We start from the raw sequence: 18,862 nt of genomic DNA on the forward strand, positions 1-18,862 counted from the left end.
CCTCTTATCTGTTACATTGCCAGATACTAAGTTTGTGTTGTTTGCAGGTGATACAAACATTGCAATAAGTAGCAAGTCAAGTAAAGATTTAGAAATAGCAGCTAATCAAATTTTCACTGACATTAATAAGTAGTTTAAAGCTAATTCACTGTCATTAAACTATGAGAATGCCCACTAAATGCAGTTCAGAACCTGTAAGAGACTTCCTTCCAGCATGTGTATAACATATGAAGACATACAGATCAAAGAGGTTGACAGTGTCAAATTTCTGAGACTACAACTTGATAATAAAATCACCTGGGAAGGACATACCACAGAATTGCTTAAGTGCCTAAACAAGTCTGTATTTCCAGTGAGAATGATGTCAGATGTAGGAGATATAAATAGAAAAAAAACTTGAATACTTTGCTTACTTTCATTCCATTATGTCATATGGGACCATACTCTGGGACAACTCATCAAACCAAGCAGAGGCTTTTAGGGTGCAAAAGCATGTGATAAGAATCATTTGTGGTGTAAATTCGAGAACATCATGTAGAAAAATGTTCGAAGAACTTTGTATTCTAACCACTGCTTCTCAGTATATTTATTCCTTAATGAAATTTGTTGCAAGTAATACAGCTCTATTTCCAACCAATAGCTCAATGCATACTATCAATACTAGGAATAAGAACAATCTACATAAAGGCCTAAAATCACTTAGCTTGGTCCAAAAAGGGGTCCAATATTCAGGAACACACATTTTCGATAAATTGCCAGCAACCATTAAAAACTTGGTTTCAGATAAAGCACAGTTTAAACAGAGTTTGAAAGACTTTTTGATAGGCAATTCCTTCTCCTCCATAGATGAATATCTTAACAGAGACTACTAACCCAGCTCAAGTAAAAATATCTGTTAGATTTCAGTTCTGACAGCACTTGGCCACAACTGTCAAGATTAGGTATTTTGTGTATGATAAATGTATTAATAGTCCATAACAATGTTTCATTCTGAAAGCGTGTTAATTCTGTAAATATTAGCTGTTCCAGTTTACTGCACTGTATTCACCTATTCTGACAATCTCCTGACAAATGATCAGGGTAGTAAGTACTATATTCAAATGTTTTATGTTTTTATGTTATACTTTCTGATATGTTCCTCATCCACAAGAATCATCTCATTTTTTGGGTCTATGGAATGAAAACTGAATCTAATCTAATCTAAGCCTATACATGATGTTAATAAATTTCTCTTCTTGAGAAATGCTTTTCTTGCCATTGCCAGTCTACATTTTATATCCTCCCTACTTCGACCATCATCAGTTATCTTGCTCCCCAAATAGCAAAACTCATCTACTACTTTAAGAGTCTCATTTCCTAATCTAATTCCCTCATCATCACCTGATTTAATTAGGCTACATTCCATTATCCTCATTTTGATTTTGTTGATGTTCATCTTATAGCCTCCTTTCAAGACACTGTCCATTCTGTTCAACTGCTCTTACAGCTCCTTTGCTGTCTCTGACAGAATTACAGTGTCATCGGCAAACTTGAAAGTTTGTATGTATTCTCCATGGATTTTATTCCTACCCCAAATTTTTCTTTTGTTTCCTTTACTGCTTGCTCAATGTATAGATTGAATAATGCCGGGGATTGGTTACAACCCTGTCTCACTCCCTCCCCAACCACTGCTTCCCTTTCATGCCCCTCAACTCTTATAACTGGCATCTGGTTTCTGTACAAATTGTAAATAGCCTTTTGCTCCCTGTATTTGAACCATGTCGTCTTCAAAATTTGAAAGAGATTTTTCCAGTCAACATTGTCAAAAGCTTTCTCTAAGTCTACAAATGTTAGAAATGTAGATTTGCCTTTCCTTAATCTATCTTCTAAGATAAGTTGTAGGGTCAGTATTGCCTCATGTGTTCCAACATTTGTACAGAATCCAAATTGATCTTCCCCAAGGTCGGCTTCTACCAGTTTTTCCATTCATCTGTAAAGAATTCAGGTCAGCATTTTGCAGCCGTGACTTATTAAACTGATAGTTCAGTAATTTTTACACGTGTCAACACCTGCTTTCTTTGCAATTGGAATTATTATACTCTTCTTGAAGTCTGAGGGTACTTCACATGTCGGATACATCTTGCTCACTAGATGGTAAAGTTCTGTTAGTGATGGCTCATGCAAGGCTATCAGTACTTCTAATGGAATGTTGTCTACTCCAGGGAGCATGTTTCTACTTAGGTCTTTCAGTGCTCTGTTAAATTCTTCATGCAGTATTGTATCTCCCATTTCATCTTCACCTACGTCCTCTTCAATTTCCATAATATTGCCCTCAACTACATTGCCCTTGTCTAGACCATCTATATACTCTTTCCATCTTCCTGTTTTCCCTTCTTTGCTTAGAACTGGTTTTCCATCTGAGCTCTTGATATTTGTACAAGTGGTTCTCTTGCCGTCAAACGTCTCTTTAATTTTCCTGTTGGCTGTTTCTATCTTGGCCCTAGCGATATATGCTTCTACATCCTTAAATTTGTCCTCTAGCCATCCCTGCTTCGCCATTTTGCACTTCCTGTTGATCTCATTTTTTAGATGTTTTTATTCCTTTTTGCCTGGATCAGTTACTGCATTTTTATACTTTCTCCTTTCATCAATTAAAATCAATATCTCTTCTGCTCCCCAAGGATTTATACTAGCCCTCATCTTTTTACCTACTTGATCCTGTGCTGCCTTCACTGTTTCATCTCTCAAGGCTACCCATTGTTCTTCTACTGTATTTCTTTCCCCTGTCCTTGTCAATCATTCCATAATGCTCTCTCTGAAACTCTCTACAACCTCTGGTTCTTTCAGTTTATCCAGGTCCCATCTCCTTAAATTCACACCTTTTTGCAGTTTCTTCAGTTTTAATCTACAGTTCATATCCAACAGATTGTGGTCAGAACCCACATCTGCCCCTGGAAATGTCTTAAAATTAAAAACCTGGTTCCTAAATCTCTGTCTTACCATTATATAATCTATCTGAAACCTTCGAGTGTCTCCAGGCCTCTTCCACACATACAATATTCTTTCATGATTCTTAAATCAAGTGTTAGCTATGATTAAGTTATGCTCTGTGCAAAATTCTACCAGACGGCTTTCTCTTTCATTTCTTACCCCCATATCAACCTACTACTTTTCCTTCTCTTCCTTTACCTACTATCGAATTCCAGTCCCCCATGACTATGAAATTTTCATCTCCCTTCACTATCAGAATAATTTCTTTCATCTCATCATACATTTCTTCAATGCCTTTATCATCTGTGGAGCTGGTTAGCATATAATCTTGTACTACTGTGATAGATGTGGGCTTCATGTCTATCTTGGCTACAATAATGCGTTCACTATGCTGTTCATAGTAGCTCTCTTCATTATTATTATACTTACTCCTGCTTGACCCCTATTTGATTTTGTATTTATAACCCTATATTCACCTGACCAGAAGTTTTGTTCCTCCTGCCACCAAACTTCATAATTCTCACTATATCTTTAACCTTCCATTTCCTTTTTTTAGTTTTCTAACCTACCTGCCTGATTAAGGGACCTCACATTCCACTCTCTGATTTGTAGAATGCCGATTTTGTTTCTCCTGATAACGATGTCCTCCTGAGTAGTCTCCACCTGTAGATCCGAATGGGGGACTATTTTACCTCCAGAATATTTTACACAAGAGGACACCATCATCATTTAACCATACAGTAAAGCTGCAGCTGCATGCCCTCGGGAAAAATTATGGCTGTAGTTTCCCCTTACTTTCAGCCGCTCACAGTACCAGCACAGCAAGGCTGTTTTGGTTAATATTACAAGGCCAGTTCAGTCAATCATCCAGACTGTTGCCCCTGCAACTACTGAAAAGGCTGCTGCCTCTCTTCAGGAACCACACATTAGTCTGGCCTCTCAACAGATACCCCTCAGTTGTGGTTGGCACCTACAGTACAGCTATATGTATCACTGAGGCACACATGCCTCCCCACCAATGTAAGGTCCATGGTTCATGGGGGAGCAAGATACTGCACATAAATTGACCGGTTACTGTTCAGTTGATACAGAAACTGCCAGTTGGTCCTTGACATAAGTAAATGAAATATACTGCATATAAACTGACCGCTTACTGTTAAGTTACACTATTGACAGTAAATGAATAGAGACAGCAACAACCAAAAGTATGAGTATCTGGGCATGGCCATCCAGAGTGAACTGAAGAGGAGTGAGCACATAAAAACTGTAACAAAAAAAGCAGGTGTAAGGCTTATATTCACTGAAAGAAACCTAAGAGCCGCGCAGGATTAGCCGAGCGGCCTAAGGCGCTGCAGTCATGGTCTGTGCGGCTGGTCCCATCGGAGGTTCGAGTCCTCCCTCGGGCATGGGTGTGTGTGTTTGTCATTAGGATACTTTAGGTTAAGTAATGTGTAAACTTAGGGACTGATGATCTTAGCAGTTAAGTCCCATAAGATTTCACACACATTTGAACATTTTTTTGAACCCTAAGAAAGACGATTCTTGAGCATTCCTCTTCAGTCTGGAACTGTTACCCGACTCCATTAGTAAAAGAGACTGAGATGATCCTACAGAGATTGGCACATAATGTCTTGAGATAGTTTGGTAAGCCTGATAGCATTATGGAGGTGCATTGTCCATCATTACAATGAGGCTTCCTGTCGAAATTCAGAGGTAAGACATGCCAAGAAGAGTTAGGCAATGTATTTCTTCCTCCCACTAACGTTTTGTTCTCACAAATCACTTCCAAATGGAATGGGAGAGTAAGTAACAGATGTTCCATCCACCACACACCGCCAAAGGAGGTGACACACGACTTGCCACTTTGTTGATGTGACATCATCACTGAGCTGAGGTTCACACAACTTAGGGTGTTAGGGGCATAAATGCAGATATTTCTATGGAGCAGGGAAGACGGTGTACTGAACAGCATTAACCAGTATTTACTTCATTCGCAGACTAATAATTATAGCTATTATGAATAGTACGTTTTTTAGATTGGAAAGTACCTCTAAGTACGCATGGCACTAGCTATCCATCGATACTTATTTTCCCTCAGGCAGCAGGTTAGCTATTGAGGTGTGGCTGCATGTATGCAAAACACACAATCTATATTCACAGGCGTAGTCAACTTCCCAGAACAGCTATGACCATAGAGAAAACATCAGGTAGTAAATTATGTGATGTGTTTGTGGGATGACTGCAAGTTGCAGATAAAAAACAACTTACACACTGAAGTGGGTACATGTTACGATACCAATGGTCAAAAGATCTGCTCCTATACTGCTCACATCCTATATATACACTATAAGATAAAAAAAACGAAGCACCACGCAGGAAGTATTCGAATGAGCCGAAAATCGTTAGATGTGAGGTACCTATAAAGACAAACAAATGGTTCTAATTTCAGAAAAATTGGATGGCTTATTCAAGAGAAACAGCTTCATAAATCGATCAAGTCAGTAATGCGTTGGTCCACGTCTGGCCCTTATGTAATCAGTTATTCGGTTTGGCATTGATTGATAGAGTTGTTGCATGTCCTCCTGAGGGATATCATGCATAATTCTGTCCAATTGGCGCGTTAGGTCGTCGCAATTCGGAGACTGTTGGAGGGATCTGCCCATAATGCTTCAAACGTTCTCAATTGGGGAAGACCCAGCGACCTTGCTGGCCAAGGTAGCCTTTGGCAAGCACGAAAAAAAAAAAGAAAAAGAAAAAAAACAGGAGAAACTCTCGCCGTATGTAGGTGGGCATTATCTTACTGAAATGTAAGCCCAGGAAAGCTTGCCATGAAGAGCAACAAAACGGGGGCATAGAATATGGTCGATGTACCATTGTACTGTAAGGTTACTACAGATGATAACCAAACGGGTCCTGCTACGGAATGAAATAGTACCTGTGATGACCACTCCTAGTTTTTGGACCATATGGCGCGCGACAATGGGTTGGTATCCCACCACTGTTCGGGGAGTCTCCAGACGCCTTCGGCGAGGCATTTCATTGGCTGGAGTAAAACTGTTTTCAGTGATGAGGTTCACTTCTAACTGAGTCCAATGAACAGCAAAGACATGACTGGTGACGCCCCCTGACCGTGCAAGGCTGCCAATGTAATGTCCACCCGCACAGGGCGAGGGTTTCTATTGCTTACTTTTGTGCTTGCCAAACCCTACCTTGGCCAGTAAGGTCGCCGGATCTCTCTCCTATCGAGAATGTTTGGAGCATTATGGGCAGGGTCTTCGAACCATCTCGATAATCTAACACACCAGTTGGACAGAATGTGGCATCATACCTCTCAAGAGGACTTCCAAGCCGAATAACTGCTTGTGTAAGGGGTGTAGGTGGAAGAACGTATTATTGACTTTCTCATGTGAAGTGTCCAGTTTCAGACCAATTTCCATAATTCTTATCCTAGCTAATTTTATGAAGTCTGTAATGAAACACCAGCTATAAAATTACTTCGAAGACAATAAACTCTGAGGACATATAGCACGGTTTTCGCAAGGCGAAGTCGACAGTTACAGTACAGCAACAATGGACGTACTTAGGAAGATAAGGCAAGGGTTTGAAGAGAGGGATAGTGTAGCACTGACATTCTGTGACATCAGTTAGGCGTTTGACTGCATCTCGCACAAAATGTTGCTTAGTAAATTAAAGAGTTACGTATTGGAGGTGTTGTGCCAGCTACTCTTCAGACCTAATTTGAAAACTTAAAGTAAGTAGTATCAGTTCATGGCGAAATCACCCAAGAACAAACACTGGAGCATGGCGTACCCCAGGGGTTCGTCATAGGCCCTCTCCTTGTCTACGTCAACGATCTGTGTTGCAACAATCGAATGTTACAGTTTCCTTTTTGCGAAAGGAAAAACTGCTGCACAAGTCTGCACTCAACAAGTGTGCTCTGTGAAAACATCAAAGAATTGTTCATAGACAATAAGATAAAGAAGAAAAAACACAATATTTTAGCAACGTTGGCTACCACAATGATATGGATGCTGTCAAACTGTTGGGATTCATAATTGATAGCAAACTATCAATGAATGAGCACACACAGTATGTGTGTTCCAAGCTCTCTCCTGTAATACACCTTCTAAGGAGAATTAAAAGGCGTATTGACTGACAGACACCTTGTAACAGCGTTTTATGCACTATTTCATACCCTACCATTATGGGGACACTCTGCAGGTCGCTACAAAAGAAAGCGGTCAGAATCATTGTCTCAAGCAAAAGATTGGAGCACTGTAAGCCTATATTCACCCCATTAGAGATAATGACAATCTTCAGTCAGCGCATGTTTTTATGCCTCATCAGTGTAAAGGAAGACCAACGGTTTCCATCATGAGGCTAGACGTACATAATCATGACACTTGCGACAAGAGGAACATTGATGTACCAAGCTGTCGACTGTCTGGAACACAAAATAGTTTTCCAATGGTTGCTTTAAAAATGTTCAGTTCCCTGCCCCCAAGAAGTGCAATCGCTGGCACCAGGGCCATTCAAAAGGAAAACTGCACGGGACCTGGAAGGTATCCACTATACTCTATTGGAGAATTCTTCAATCGTGAGCAAAGTCAATGAACAAAACAATAGTGTTTTATCTTTTATAAACAGTAATTATACGAGGGTTGGATCTTAAATAGTGGCAACTATTTATTTACAGCTCGTACAAAATAGATAAGTGTTTGAAAGTTTTACTGACCCTCATAGTAGTTACCAGCATTGTGTACCACCTGTTGCCAGCGATGTGGAAGTCGTAGGATACGCTTAGCAGTGCCAGTTGTGTTGACAGTTCGAGCGGCGCGGTCTACTGCCTGACGAATTTGTAGCAATTCTGAAGCGGATGCTGTGAAGTGTTTTCTTCAGTTTATAAATCGACTTGAACTCACGAGGGCTTAAGCCAGGGGAGTGCAGTTGGTGGTACAGCACTTAGCAGCCCCATCAGCCAAACAAATCAGTAACAGCTTGCACTGAACGTGCTTGAGCATTGTCCAGAAAAATGATGGTCAGGTCCTGCAGAAAGTGTCAGCACATCTGTCTCTGTGCTGTTCATTTTTCGAACACAACCTACGACCAGCTTAGAGACAGAAGTGAGACACTTTCTGCAGGCCCTGGCCATCATTTTGCAGGACAATGCTCAAGCATGTACGAGGTGCATTCAAGTTCTAAGGCCTCCGATTTTTTTTTCTCTGGACTGGAAAGAGATAGAAACATGCACATTGTTTTAAAATGAGGCCACGTTCATTGTCAATACGTCCCAGAGATGGCAGCACCGTACGGCAGATGGAATTTTACCGCCAGCGGCGAGAATGAGAACTGTTTTAAATACTTAAAATTGCGACGTTTTCCTTACTTGAACAGCGTGCAATCATTCGTTTTCTGAATTTGCGTGGTGTGAAACCAATTGAAATTCATCGACAGTTGAAGGAGACATGTGGTGATGGAGTTATGGATGTGTCGAAAGTGCGTTCATGGGTGCGACAGTTTAATAAAGGCAGAACATCGTGTGACAACAAACCGAAACAACGTCGGGCTCGCACAAGCCGGTCTGACAAAATGATCGAGAAAGTGGAGAGAATTGTTTTGGGGGATCGCCGAATGACTGTTGAACAGATCGCCTCCAGAGTTGGCATTTCTGTGGGTTCTGTGCACACAATCCTGCATGACGACCTGAAAATGCTAAAAGTGTCATCCAGGTGGGTGCCACGAATGTTGACGGATGACCACACGGCTGCCCATGTGGCATGTTGCCAAGCAATGTTGACGCGCAACGACAGCATGAATGGGACTTTCTTTTCATCGGTTGTGACAATGGATGAGACGTGCATGCCATTTTTCAATCCAGAAACAAAGCGCCAGTCAGCTCAATGGAAGCACACAGATTCACCGCCACCAAAAAAATTTCGGGTAACCGCCAGTGCTGAAAAAATGATGGTGTCCATGTTCTGGGACAGCGGAAGCGTAATCCTTACCCATTGCGTTCCAAAGGGCACTACGGTAACAGGTGCATCCTACGAAAATGTTTTGAAGAACAAATTCCTTCCTGCACTGCAAGAAAAACGTCCGGGAAGGGCTGCGCATGTGCTGTTTCACCAAGACTACGCACCCGCAAATCGAGCTAACGTTACGCAATAGTTTCTTCGTGATTTAAAACTTTGAAGTGATTCCTCATGCTCCCTACTCACCTGACCTGGCTCCTAGTGACTTTTGGCTTTGTCCAACAATGAAAGACACTCTCCGTGGCCGCACATTCACCAGCCGTGCTGCTATTGTCTCAGCGATTTTCCAGTGGTCAAAACAGACTCCTAAAGAAGCCTTCGCCGCTGCCATGGAATCATGGCGTCAGCGTTGTGAAAAATGTGTACGTCTGCATGGCGATTACGTCGAGAAGTAACGCCAGTTTCATCGATTTCGGGTGAGTAGTTAATTAGAAATAAAATCGGAGGCCTTAGAACTTGAATGCACCTCGTACAGTGCAAGCTGTTACTGATTTTTTTGACTGATGGGGCTGCTAAGTGCTATACCACCTTCTGCACGCCCCTGACTTAAAGCCCTCGTGAGTTCAATTCGATTTCTAAACTGAAGAAAACACTTCACGGCATTCGCTTCAGAACTGTTATAAACTCGTCGGACAATAGACCGCCCCACTCGAACTGTCAACACAACTGGCACTGTTAAGAGTATCCTACGACTTCTTCCACATCGCTGGCAACGGGTTATACACAATGTTGGTGACTACTTTGAAGGTCAGTAGAACTTTGAAACACGTAACTATTTTGTACGAGCTGTAAATAAATAGTTGCCACTATTAAAGTTCCAACCCTCGTATATTGTGAATATTTTTCTTCATAGATATGAAAAATTGTGAATAACTCATGTGTGGATATGTAATCTTGACGCAGTCTGTCCACTCATGACTGGTGAACGATGCAAATCTTGTAATAAAGTAATTTCAAAAAATGGCTCTGAGCACTATGGGACTCAACTGCTGTGGTCATAAGTCCCATAGAACTTAGAACTACTTAAACCTAACTAACCTAAGGACAGCACACAACACCCAGCCATCACGAGGCAGAGAAAATTCCTGACCCCGCCGGGAATCGAATCCGGGAACCCGGGCGTGGGAAGCTAGAACGCTACCGCACGACCACGAGATGCGGGCAATAAAGTAATTTCTGACGCTCTTTCTCTTGAAGAAATCATCGAAGTTTTTAAAATTGTAATTATTTGTTTGTCTGTGCTTGTACATCACATCTACCGATTCGGATAATTCCTTCGTGGTGCGTCGTTACTGCCTTAGTGTGTGTGTTTTGTGTGTGTGCGTGTTTGTCAGTCTGTCGCATGCACGCCCCCTTGAATCACGTAACGGGCCTTAGCACCTTTAATTTGCATAACTCATCTGTCTTACCTCCCGCACCGAGATCGACTTTGTTCTCGTTGGTGTCCTGCATGTAGTCTATCCTAATTTTCACGAGTTCCACCGGGGGCGCAGCTTGACCCGGGTCTAAAACAGACTTCTCGTGTCCCGAGGCCGCGCCGTTCGTAGCCATGGCTGTGTTGCGCGCTGTCTGAATGCCAATATAACCGGGCAACGACACCTCCCTGCGCTCTTTATCACAACTCACGTCTCTCAATTACGTCCACGGCGGCTAGCAGGTTCGGCACTAGTCGGTCGCAATCGTGAATCTTCGTATCTCCAGTACTATAAAGAAAGCTCCTTGACGACTCAGAGATAATCACGTCTGCGAAATACAATTTGCACTCTGCGTGTTACGCAATAAGGGAGACACTTGTCGCGTTATCGTTACATCTTGGATTTTACGATTTTCTAATGAGTGTGCACTGTACTCCTGTTCATTATCGTAAGCTGGGTTTCGTTATGCAGTGATTACTGCCGATGTTTTTGTGGTCTTCAGTCAGGAGACTGGTTCAGTCCAGCTCTCCACAACACTCTAACCTGTGCAACGTTTTGGAAACTACTTCCACCTGCACCTGCTTGCTTAACCCTTTGAGTCCCAACAAAATGAAAACATGATTATTACTGCTGTTCACTAAACTGGCCTTTATGAAAGTAGCAAGCGACGAATACAAGAACAAAGCGGCAAAACATAAACAAACAATTATTTTAAGGAGATGTTTTCACTTAGGAACCTCTGAGACATGCAATTTTCATTTCATGAGATACAGTTGAAACCAATTACGTATTTTTCCTAGACACAGTCCCACATCTCGCACTTCCATGAACTCATAATGGCTAAAACAAATTATAGTCCTATATAAAAAGAAAAAAATCGGTCTAAAATTTAACAAATTTATATCAAAAGTACACGCTACCACAGTGGTTTCATTTCGAAAGCACTTATAAAAGCAGCAGTACAAAACTCAAATTTACGTTACAGTACCTTTAGATAAACTTACTTTCACTGTTAACGATCTCCCGAATAACTCAAATTTACGCACAATTCCTTTAGATACACTTCTTTCACTGTTAATGATCTCCTGAATATGATCGCTTAAAAAAACTAAGTGCATGTGACAATCTCCTACAATTACGTAGCACAATACCCGCGCTGACTGGTTCTTCGAACACTACTAAGCGACTGCTACAGTGTACTACATTAGTGGGAGTGTCTCAGTGTAGCACTAGACGGCTTTCGCTCTCAATAGCATCGGTGGTTTCATGTGAAACAAAATTAATAAAATCGTGGTTTCAGGCAGGAACGACTGGTATTCAATATATTAAATCGAGCCTTGGTCTCCCTCTACATGTTTACCCCTCACATGTCCCTCACTGAACTATCGATTCCTTGATGCCTCAGAATGTGGCCTGATCAAGTGATTCTTCCTTATAGTAAAATTGTACCATAATTTTTTTCTTTTTTTTTTCTCTCTCTCTCCAATTCGATTCAGTAACTGCTCATTAGTTATCCTCCCTACCCATCTAATCTTCAGCATTCTTTTGTAGCAGAACATATCAAAAGCTTCCTTTCACTTTTTGGCTGAACTATTTACTTCTGTACAAGGTGATACTCTATACAAATATCTTCAAAAAAGATTTCCGAACACTCATTTTTATATACTCCGTACTTTCTGTCCAAACACGCCTCGTAAGGCTCAACGGCACCGACCGATCGCCGTGTCATCCTCATCCGATAGGTACCACTGGTTGGGGATGTGTGTGTGTTTGTGTGTGTGATTTGGGGGGGGGAGGGGGTGCTTGTGGTCAACACACCGCTCTCCCGGCCGCTACTTCTGATTCAGGCAAATCCTCAATTGGCCTCGAAAGGACTAAGTGCATCCAGCTTGGCAACAGTGCTCGGCAGACCGGGATGATCACCATCCGAGCGCTAGCCAACCCACACAGCGCCTAACTTCAGTGACCTGACGGGAACGGTTATTGCCACTGTGTGTTAACAAATTTCTGGTTTTTGGAAACGCTTTTCTCACCATTTCCAATCTTTATTCTATAACCAATTACATCAACATCTATATCTATACTCTGCAAGCCACCTTAAGGTGTGTGGCGGATGGTTCTTTGTGTAGCATTGCCATTTCCTTCTTTTTGCTGTTCCAGAAAGCCTGGTAAGTCCCCACGTGAGCTCAAATCGTTCTAAATCTACCTTCATGGTTTCTCCGAGAGATAGGTATATGTTATAAGAAACAATATATTGGTTGATTTTTCTAGCAACGTACGCTCTTGGAACTTTAACAGTAAGCCAGCCTAAGTTGCACGACACCTCTCTTGCAGCGTCTGCAAGTTTTTAAGCATATCTGTGAAGCTTTCACACTTGCTAAATGCACCTGAAACGAAACGTGCTGGCTACTCTTCTTTGGATCTTCTTTCTTCTTTTTCCTCTACCTGGTATGGATCCCACGCTGATGAGCAATAGTCAAGCACCGGTCGAACGAGGGTTTCGTAAGCTATCTCCTTTCTTGATGGATTACATTTCCTCCGGATTCTTCCAATGGATGTCTGACATCTCCCTTACGTCAGATTAGTTTCATGTGGCCATTCCACTTTAAATCACTCTGTACACACACTCAATAGATATTTTGTGGGTGTACTGCTTCCAGCGACTGTTCCGCAAATGTGTGATCATACGATAATGCCTCTTTCTGGTTATTAATGCGTAATACGCTACATTTGGTAATGTTGGGGGTCAACTGCCAACCCCCACACAAAGTATCGATCTTCTGTTGGTCTTCTTGCATTTCGCTACAATTTGCTAGCATTGCGACTTCTCTGTGTACAACAGCAGTATAAGCGAAAAGCCTGATGGAACTTCCTACGTTATCCAACAGGTCATTCATATACACTCTACGACAAAAGAAAAGACACACCGCGAAGGAATTATCCGAATGCGACGGAAATTGGTAAATATTATGTACACATACAGACATACAAATGATTAAAGTTTCAGAAAAAATTGAGTGATTTATTCAAGAGAAAGAGCTTCACAAATTGAGCTAGTCAATAATGCGCTGGTCCACCATTGGCCCTTAAGCAAGCAATTATTCGGCTTAGCATTGACTGATAGAGTTGTTTGTTGTCCTCTTGAGCGGTGCCGTGCCAAATTGTGTCCAACTGGAGCGTTAGGTCGTCGAGTGAAGAGCAACAAAACGGGGTGTAGATATCGTCGATGTATTGCTGTGCTGTAAGGTTGCCACGGATGACAACCAAGGGTGACGACCTATGAAATTATGAAATGAAATGAAATGGCACCCCAGATAATGCCTTCGGGTTGTAAGGCCATTTGGCGGGAGACAAGTTGGCATCCTACTGCTGTCTGCGGCATCTCCAGACACGTCTTCGCTTGTCATCGGGGCTGATTTCGAAGTGGGATTCGTCACTGAAGACAGGTCTACTCCAGTCAATGAGATTCCTCCCCGAAGCCGTGTCTGGAGATGCCCCAGACAGCAGTGGGATACCAATTTGATTGTCGCCCACCATACGACCCGTGTACTAGTTGCCGACAATATTTATTGATATGGAATTTCGAACTGTGCTATGAATTAAGACTTTTATGATTCTTGAAAGACATACGTAAAATTGACAGAAAAAACATTTATCAGTCATCGTAGTTGTATTTAAAAACAACATCGGCTAATTCCGTGTGTTATTCTTTGTTCTATGTTAAAAATATTAATAACTGTGAAATAGTCTAATGATTCTATGTAATTACTCTCTCTGGTCTTGACCTTGGATGAGTATTGTGACAGACATTGTCAGTGTACTTACGTTGTATTTTGATTAAATATATGTGTTTATTTGCTCTTAAAACCTTTATTTATCTATCATTACCATCCCTATGTGTAAGGAAACTAATAACGTATTTTGTCAGAATATCAGAACGCGCAATATAGCGCTAGCTTATGAATGATTGTTGTCGGCCATTTGCACGGCCGCCACGTCTTATTTGAATATTGTCAGTATCAAACGGAAAGAGCCGCTGCAGTAACTTACAAGTTTGCACTTTATTTATAGTATATAATTTCAGTGTCATTTTAATGTGTCTGCAAATTAATACTACACTCCTGGAAATGGAAAAAAGAACACATTGACACCGGTGTGTCAGACCCACCATACTTGCTCCGGACACTGCGAGAGGGCTGTACAAGCAATGATCACACGCACGGCACAGCGGACACACCAGGAACCGCGGTGTTGGCCGTCGAATGGCGCTAGCTGCGCAGCATTTGTGCACGGCTGCCGTCAGTGTCAGCCAGTTTGCCGTGGCATACGGAGCTCCATCGCAGTCTTTAACACTGGTAGCATGCCGCGACAGCGTGGACGTGAACCGTATGTGCAGTTGACGGACTTTGAGCGAGGGCGTATAGTGGGCATGCGGGAGGCCGGGTGGACGTACCGCCGAATTGCTCAACACGTGGGGCGTGAGGTCTCCACAGTACATCGATGTTGTCGCCAGTGGTCGGCGGAAGGTGCACGTGCCCGTCGACCTGGGACCGGACCGCAGCGACGCACGGATGCACGCCAAGACCGTAGGATCCTACGCAGTGCCGTAGGGGACCGCACCGCCACTTCCCAGCAAATTAGGGACACTGTTGCTCCTGGGGTATCGGCGAGGACCATTCGCAACCGTCTCCATGAAGCTGGGCTACGGTCCCGCACACCGTTAGGCCGTCTTCCGCTCACGCCCCAACATCGTGCAGCCCGCCTCCAGTGGTGTCGCGACAGGCGTGAATGGAGGGACGAATGGAGACGTGTCGTCTTCAGCGATGAGAGTCGCTTCTGCCTTGGTGCCAATGATGGTCGTATGCGTGTTTGGCGCCGTGCAGGTGAGCGCCACAATCAGGACTGCATACGACCGAGGCACACAGGGCTAACACCCGGCATCATGGTGTGGGGAGCGATCTCCTACACTGGCCGTACACCACTGGTGATCGTCGAGGGGACACTGAATAGTGCACGGTACATCCAAACCGTCATCGAACCCATCGTTCTACCATTCCTAGACCGGCAAGGGAACTTGCTGTTCCAACAGGACAATGCACGTCTGCATGTATCCCGTGCCACCCAACGTGCTCTAGAAGGTGTAAGTCAACTACCCTGGCCAGCAAGATCTCCGGATCTGTCCCCCATTGAGCATGTTTGGGACTGGATGAAGCGTCGTCTCACGCGGTCTGCACGTCCAGCACGAACGCTGGTCCAACTGAGGCGCCAGGTGGAAATGGCATGGCAAGCCGTCCCACAGGACTACATCCAGCATCTCTACGATCGTCTCCATGGGAGAATAGCAGCCTGCATTGCTGCGAAAGGTGGATATACACTGTACTAGTGCCGACATTGTGCATGCTCTGTTGCCTGTGTCTATGTGCCTGTGGTTCTGTCAGTGTGATCATGTGATGTATCTGACCCCAGGAATGTGTCAATAAAGTTTCCCCTTCCTGGGACAATGAATTCACGGTGTTCTTATTTCAATTTCCAGGAGTGTAGTTTTCATTAAATTCTTGTGGTTGACGAATAACGGTTGTCTTTCATCTCAAGTAAGTGAATTCACTGAAATTACTCCGAAATTATTCGTGATAAATACGCCACAGAACAATAGTTGTCTACGCGAACCCACGACACTAAAGTAGTATTAATTTGAATTAATTTGCATTGCAGCCGGCCGCGGTGGCCGTGTGGTTCTAGGCGATGCAGTCTGGAACTGCGGGACTGCTGTGGTCGCAGGTTCGAATCCTGCCTCAGGCAGGATGTCCTTAGGTTAGTTAGGTTTAAGTAGTTCTTAGGGGACTGATGACCTAAGATGTTGAGTCCCATAGCGCTCAGAGCCATTTGAACCATTTTTGCATTGCAAAAAGAACCTGAGATGATTTGTTAACAGACTATCTAGTAGGTATGGTGCTTCACACTGCTCTAAACGTGTTCCTTATTGCAAACATTAAACCTTCAAATAATATTTCCATAAAAAAGCTGTGTAATCTGCCCGTGATCAGTTGTGTTGTCACTTTCGTGTATGTTGAGTCATTTGATGTGTAACTATTCGTATATGTGCCTACAAATCATACAGTTTAATGAACTGCACATGAACACACAATTAAAGCACACCACTTGATGTACACAACGGAATACAACATAATATTAAAAACAACGCACCCGACAACCAGTAGTGGTTGTTCCGCTGTCCCAGGCGGCCTGTGGCGAATTAATTAATGGATGAGGACTTTTACTTCTCGTATAGCTTCTGTTGTGACCGTATGTCGTCACGCCGCAGGTGCAAATCGTAGTGTAATCCGGACTCAGACAAACCCACAATAATATTCATGTAAGTCAAATCTTCTATTTAAATACGTTTCTTCTGCAGCCGACCTTTTGGCTATCAAAGTGTAGATGGTTGGATAATTTAGACATAGAATGTTGAATTGCATTAGTGAGGAAAGTTCGTGATATTGTGAACAAACGAAGACGCCGAACATCGTCCCAGCTACACGATAATCTCTGGTGTCAGGGTCCCCTTTCATGCACTTTTGTAATAGCAGTATTCACCAGTACTCCTTTTCTCGAGTACGCAAGGGTTTAAGTAACTCACTTCAAATTACGTAACAAACTGCACCTCGTCAGTAAAGTTTAAATGTTCATATTCAAGTCAGCTATAATCGCAATTGCTATTCGGAATTATGCTTGTTGACATACCACTAAAATTTAATTCTAACTGACTTGCAAGGCTCCAGCAATGTAGCAAAAACCACAGTTAGATCGTAAACGTCGTTCAACAATGAATTGTTCGGTTCACTCGGCACAACTTACATACTCTGTATTCGCAATCGTAGTAATATCGTTCATTGCGTTTCCTCCAACCATTAAATCACTATGAAACTGGTGAAAGAAGGATTAACAGTTCATAAAGCTTCATGAGAGTTCATTACGCTTTGAATGCTGAAATGAAAAATAATCGTTCTGAATCTTCACAATATTAACTGTCAGAGATATTCTACACTTCCGATCGTATTCTGTGCTTTAGAACAAATTTAAACTGGTACATCACAACTTTTTAATGTTTACAATTGGACATCAAATACGGAAGTGAATACAATTTTATGTTCATTTATTACCTAGTCAGTCTCGACAATGACTTGTAGGACGTCTGCCGCCCTCTGACCACCGGTTGGACCCAAATAGCGCCCAGTACACCTGCTGTCGCGTCTTCAGAACGGCACTCTAACACCTTGCCGAGTTCGATCGTGGGTCATTAAACAAATACAAATAAATATTTTCAGTACATTTACTCAGATAAATTGTATAATACAAAATTAAAACATATATTCATGCATGCCTGTCGTCGCTAAGCGGAACTTACCAGTGTTTGTCACGATATATCGTAAACACTTCGTAATCCCACTGTTACCTGAGCGAATCCAGGTTTAAATTAAATAGCAATTAATAGTTTACGCTGGATTATCAAGCATCTTGTTCTATTTTATGACTTTATTTCACTACAAAAGTTATGTAAACTCGTTTACTACTCTCGTCTTCGTCACAGTCTCTTACCTCTTTTATTTTATGCAACAATGAGTCATTTACTCGTATATCATTTGAGCGCATGACACTTATCTCCATTCGGCTGTTATTTCCTTTATTTTACTCGGAATAACATGAAAATACAGTACTTTGACTTTTAGCGTTGCTTTCTGTATTATGGTTGCCACAGTGCGATAAATAATAATCTTGACATTCGTGATTAATCGACAGCATCTCTTAAACATGCGGATCTTTTGAATCTTCGCGGTTTTCCCGCCGACTGACACTCCATTAAACTATCTAACTTTTTATTGGCTGTTCATCTATCTATCTCTTTACTGGCTGCACGTCGCTGAACATTCGCGTTTCCTTTTGGCCAACGGTGTTCTTATACTCAGGGGTTACCTCCTAATATCGTGTCGGATCTCCTTCTGCCGAGGCCCACGAGAAAGACAGCCCGCGGCGCGTACGTCACGAAGGTAGTCCTGAACTCGCGCGCCCGCTCAGGTCAGCAGACAAAATGTGTTAACTCGCAGCTGGGCGTGTAAGTACTAAGGAGAATTGCATCTCCCACTGGAATCTGCTATTATGAAGTCTTACTGATTAACATTACTACAGCAAAATTTAATTTAATATTTACTAAGATGGTATCTGTTCTTTCGGCCACTTGACCATCTTCTTCTTCTGTGCGAATGCACAAACAGTGCCCGAACTCTTACGGGAATCGGCAACGCGCCGCGAGTAATGAGTATAACGGGCGGGGTCACTACGAATGTAGTGCGGGACAATACGTTGAGAATGTGGGTTTCGCGGGAGGCGTGCCAGAGATAAATCCCTGCAGTCGCGCTATCCTCTGTGTCCTCGGTGGCTCAGATGGAT

General features: G+C 42.6%; 1 protein-coding gene across 2 annotated transcripts in view; it reads right to left on the minus strand.

Annotated features, from left to right (window-relative positions):
* The window catches only part of LOC126176722 (aspartate aminotransferase, cytoplasmic-like), a 99,340-nt gene that overhangs the window by 53,459 nt on the left and 27,019 nt on the right, over nucleotides 1–18,862 (minus strand). The window contains exon 1 of one of the 2 annotated variants that reach the window (XM_049923890.1): nucleotides 10,412–10,606. The exons of the other annotated variant lie outside the window; for it this stretch is intronic. Coding sequence (XP_049779847.1) covers nucleotides 10,412–10,553 — 142 coding nt within the window. The 5' untranslated portion in view covers nucleotides 10,554–10,606. Of the gene's footprint in view, nucleotides 1–10,411; nucleotides 10,607–18,862 lie in introns of those variants that run through there. 2 annotated transcript variants of the gene reach the window in all.

The sequence above is a fragment of the Schistocerca cancellata genome, chromosome 3, assembly GCF_023864275.1.
Source record: "Schistocerca cancellata isolate TAMUIC-IGC-003103 chromosome 3, iqSchCanc2.1, whole genome shotgun sequence".
Lineage (NCBI taxonomy): Eukaryota > Metazoa > Arthropoda > Insecta > Orthoptera > Acrididae > Schistocerca > Schistocerca cancellata.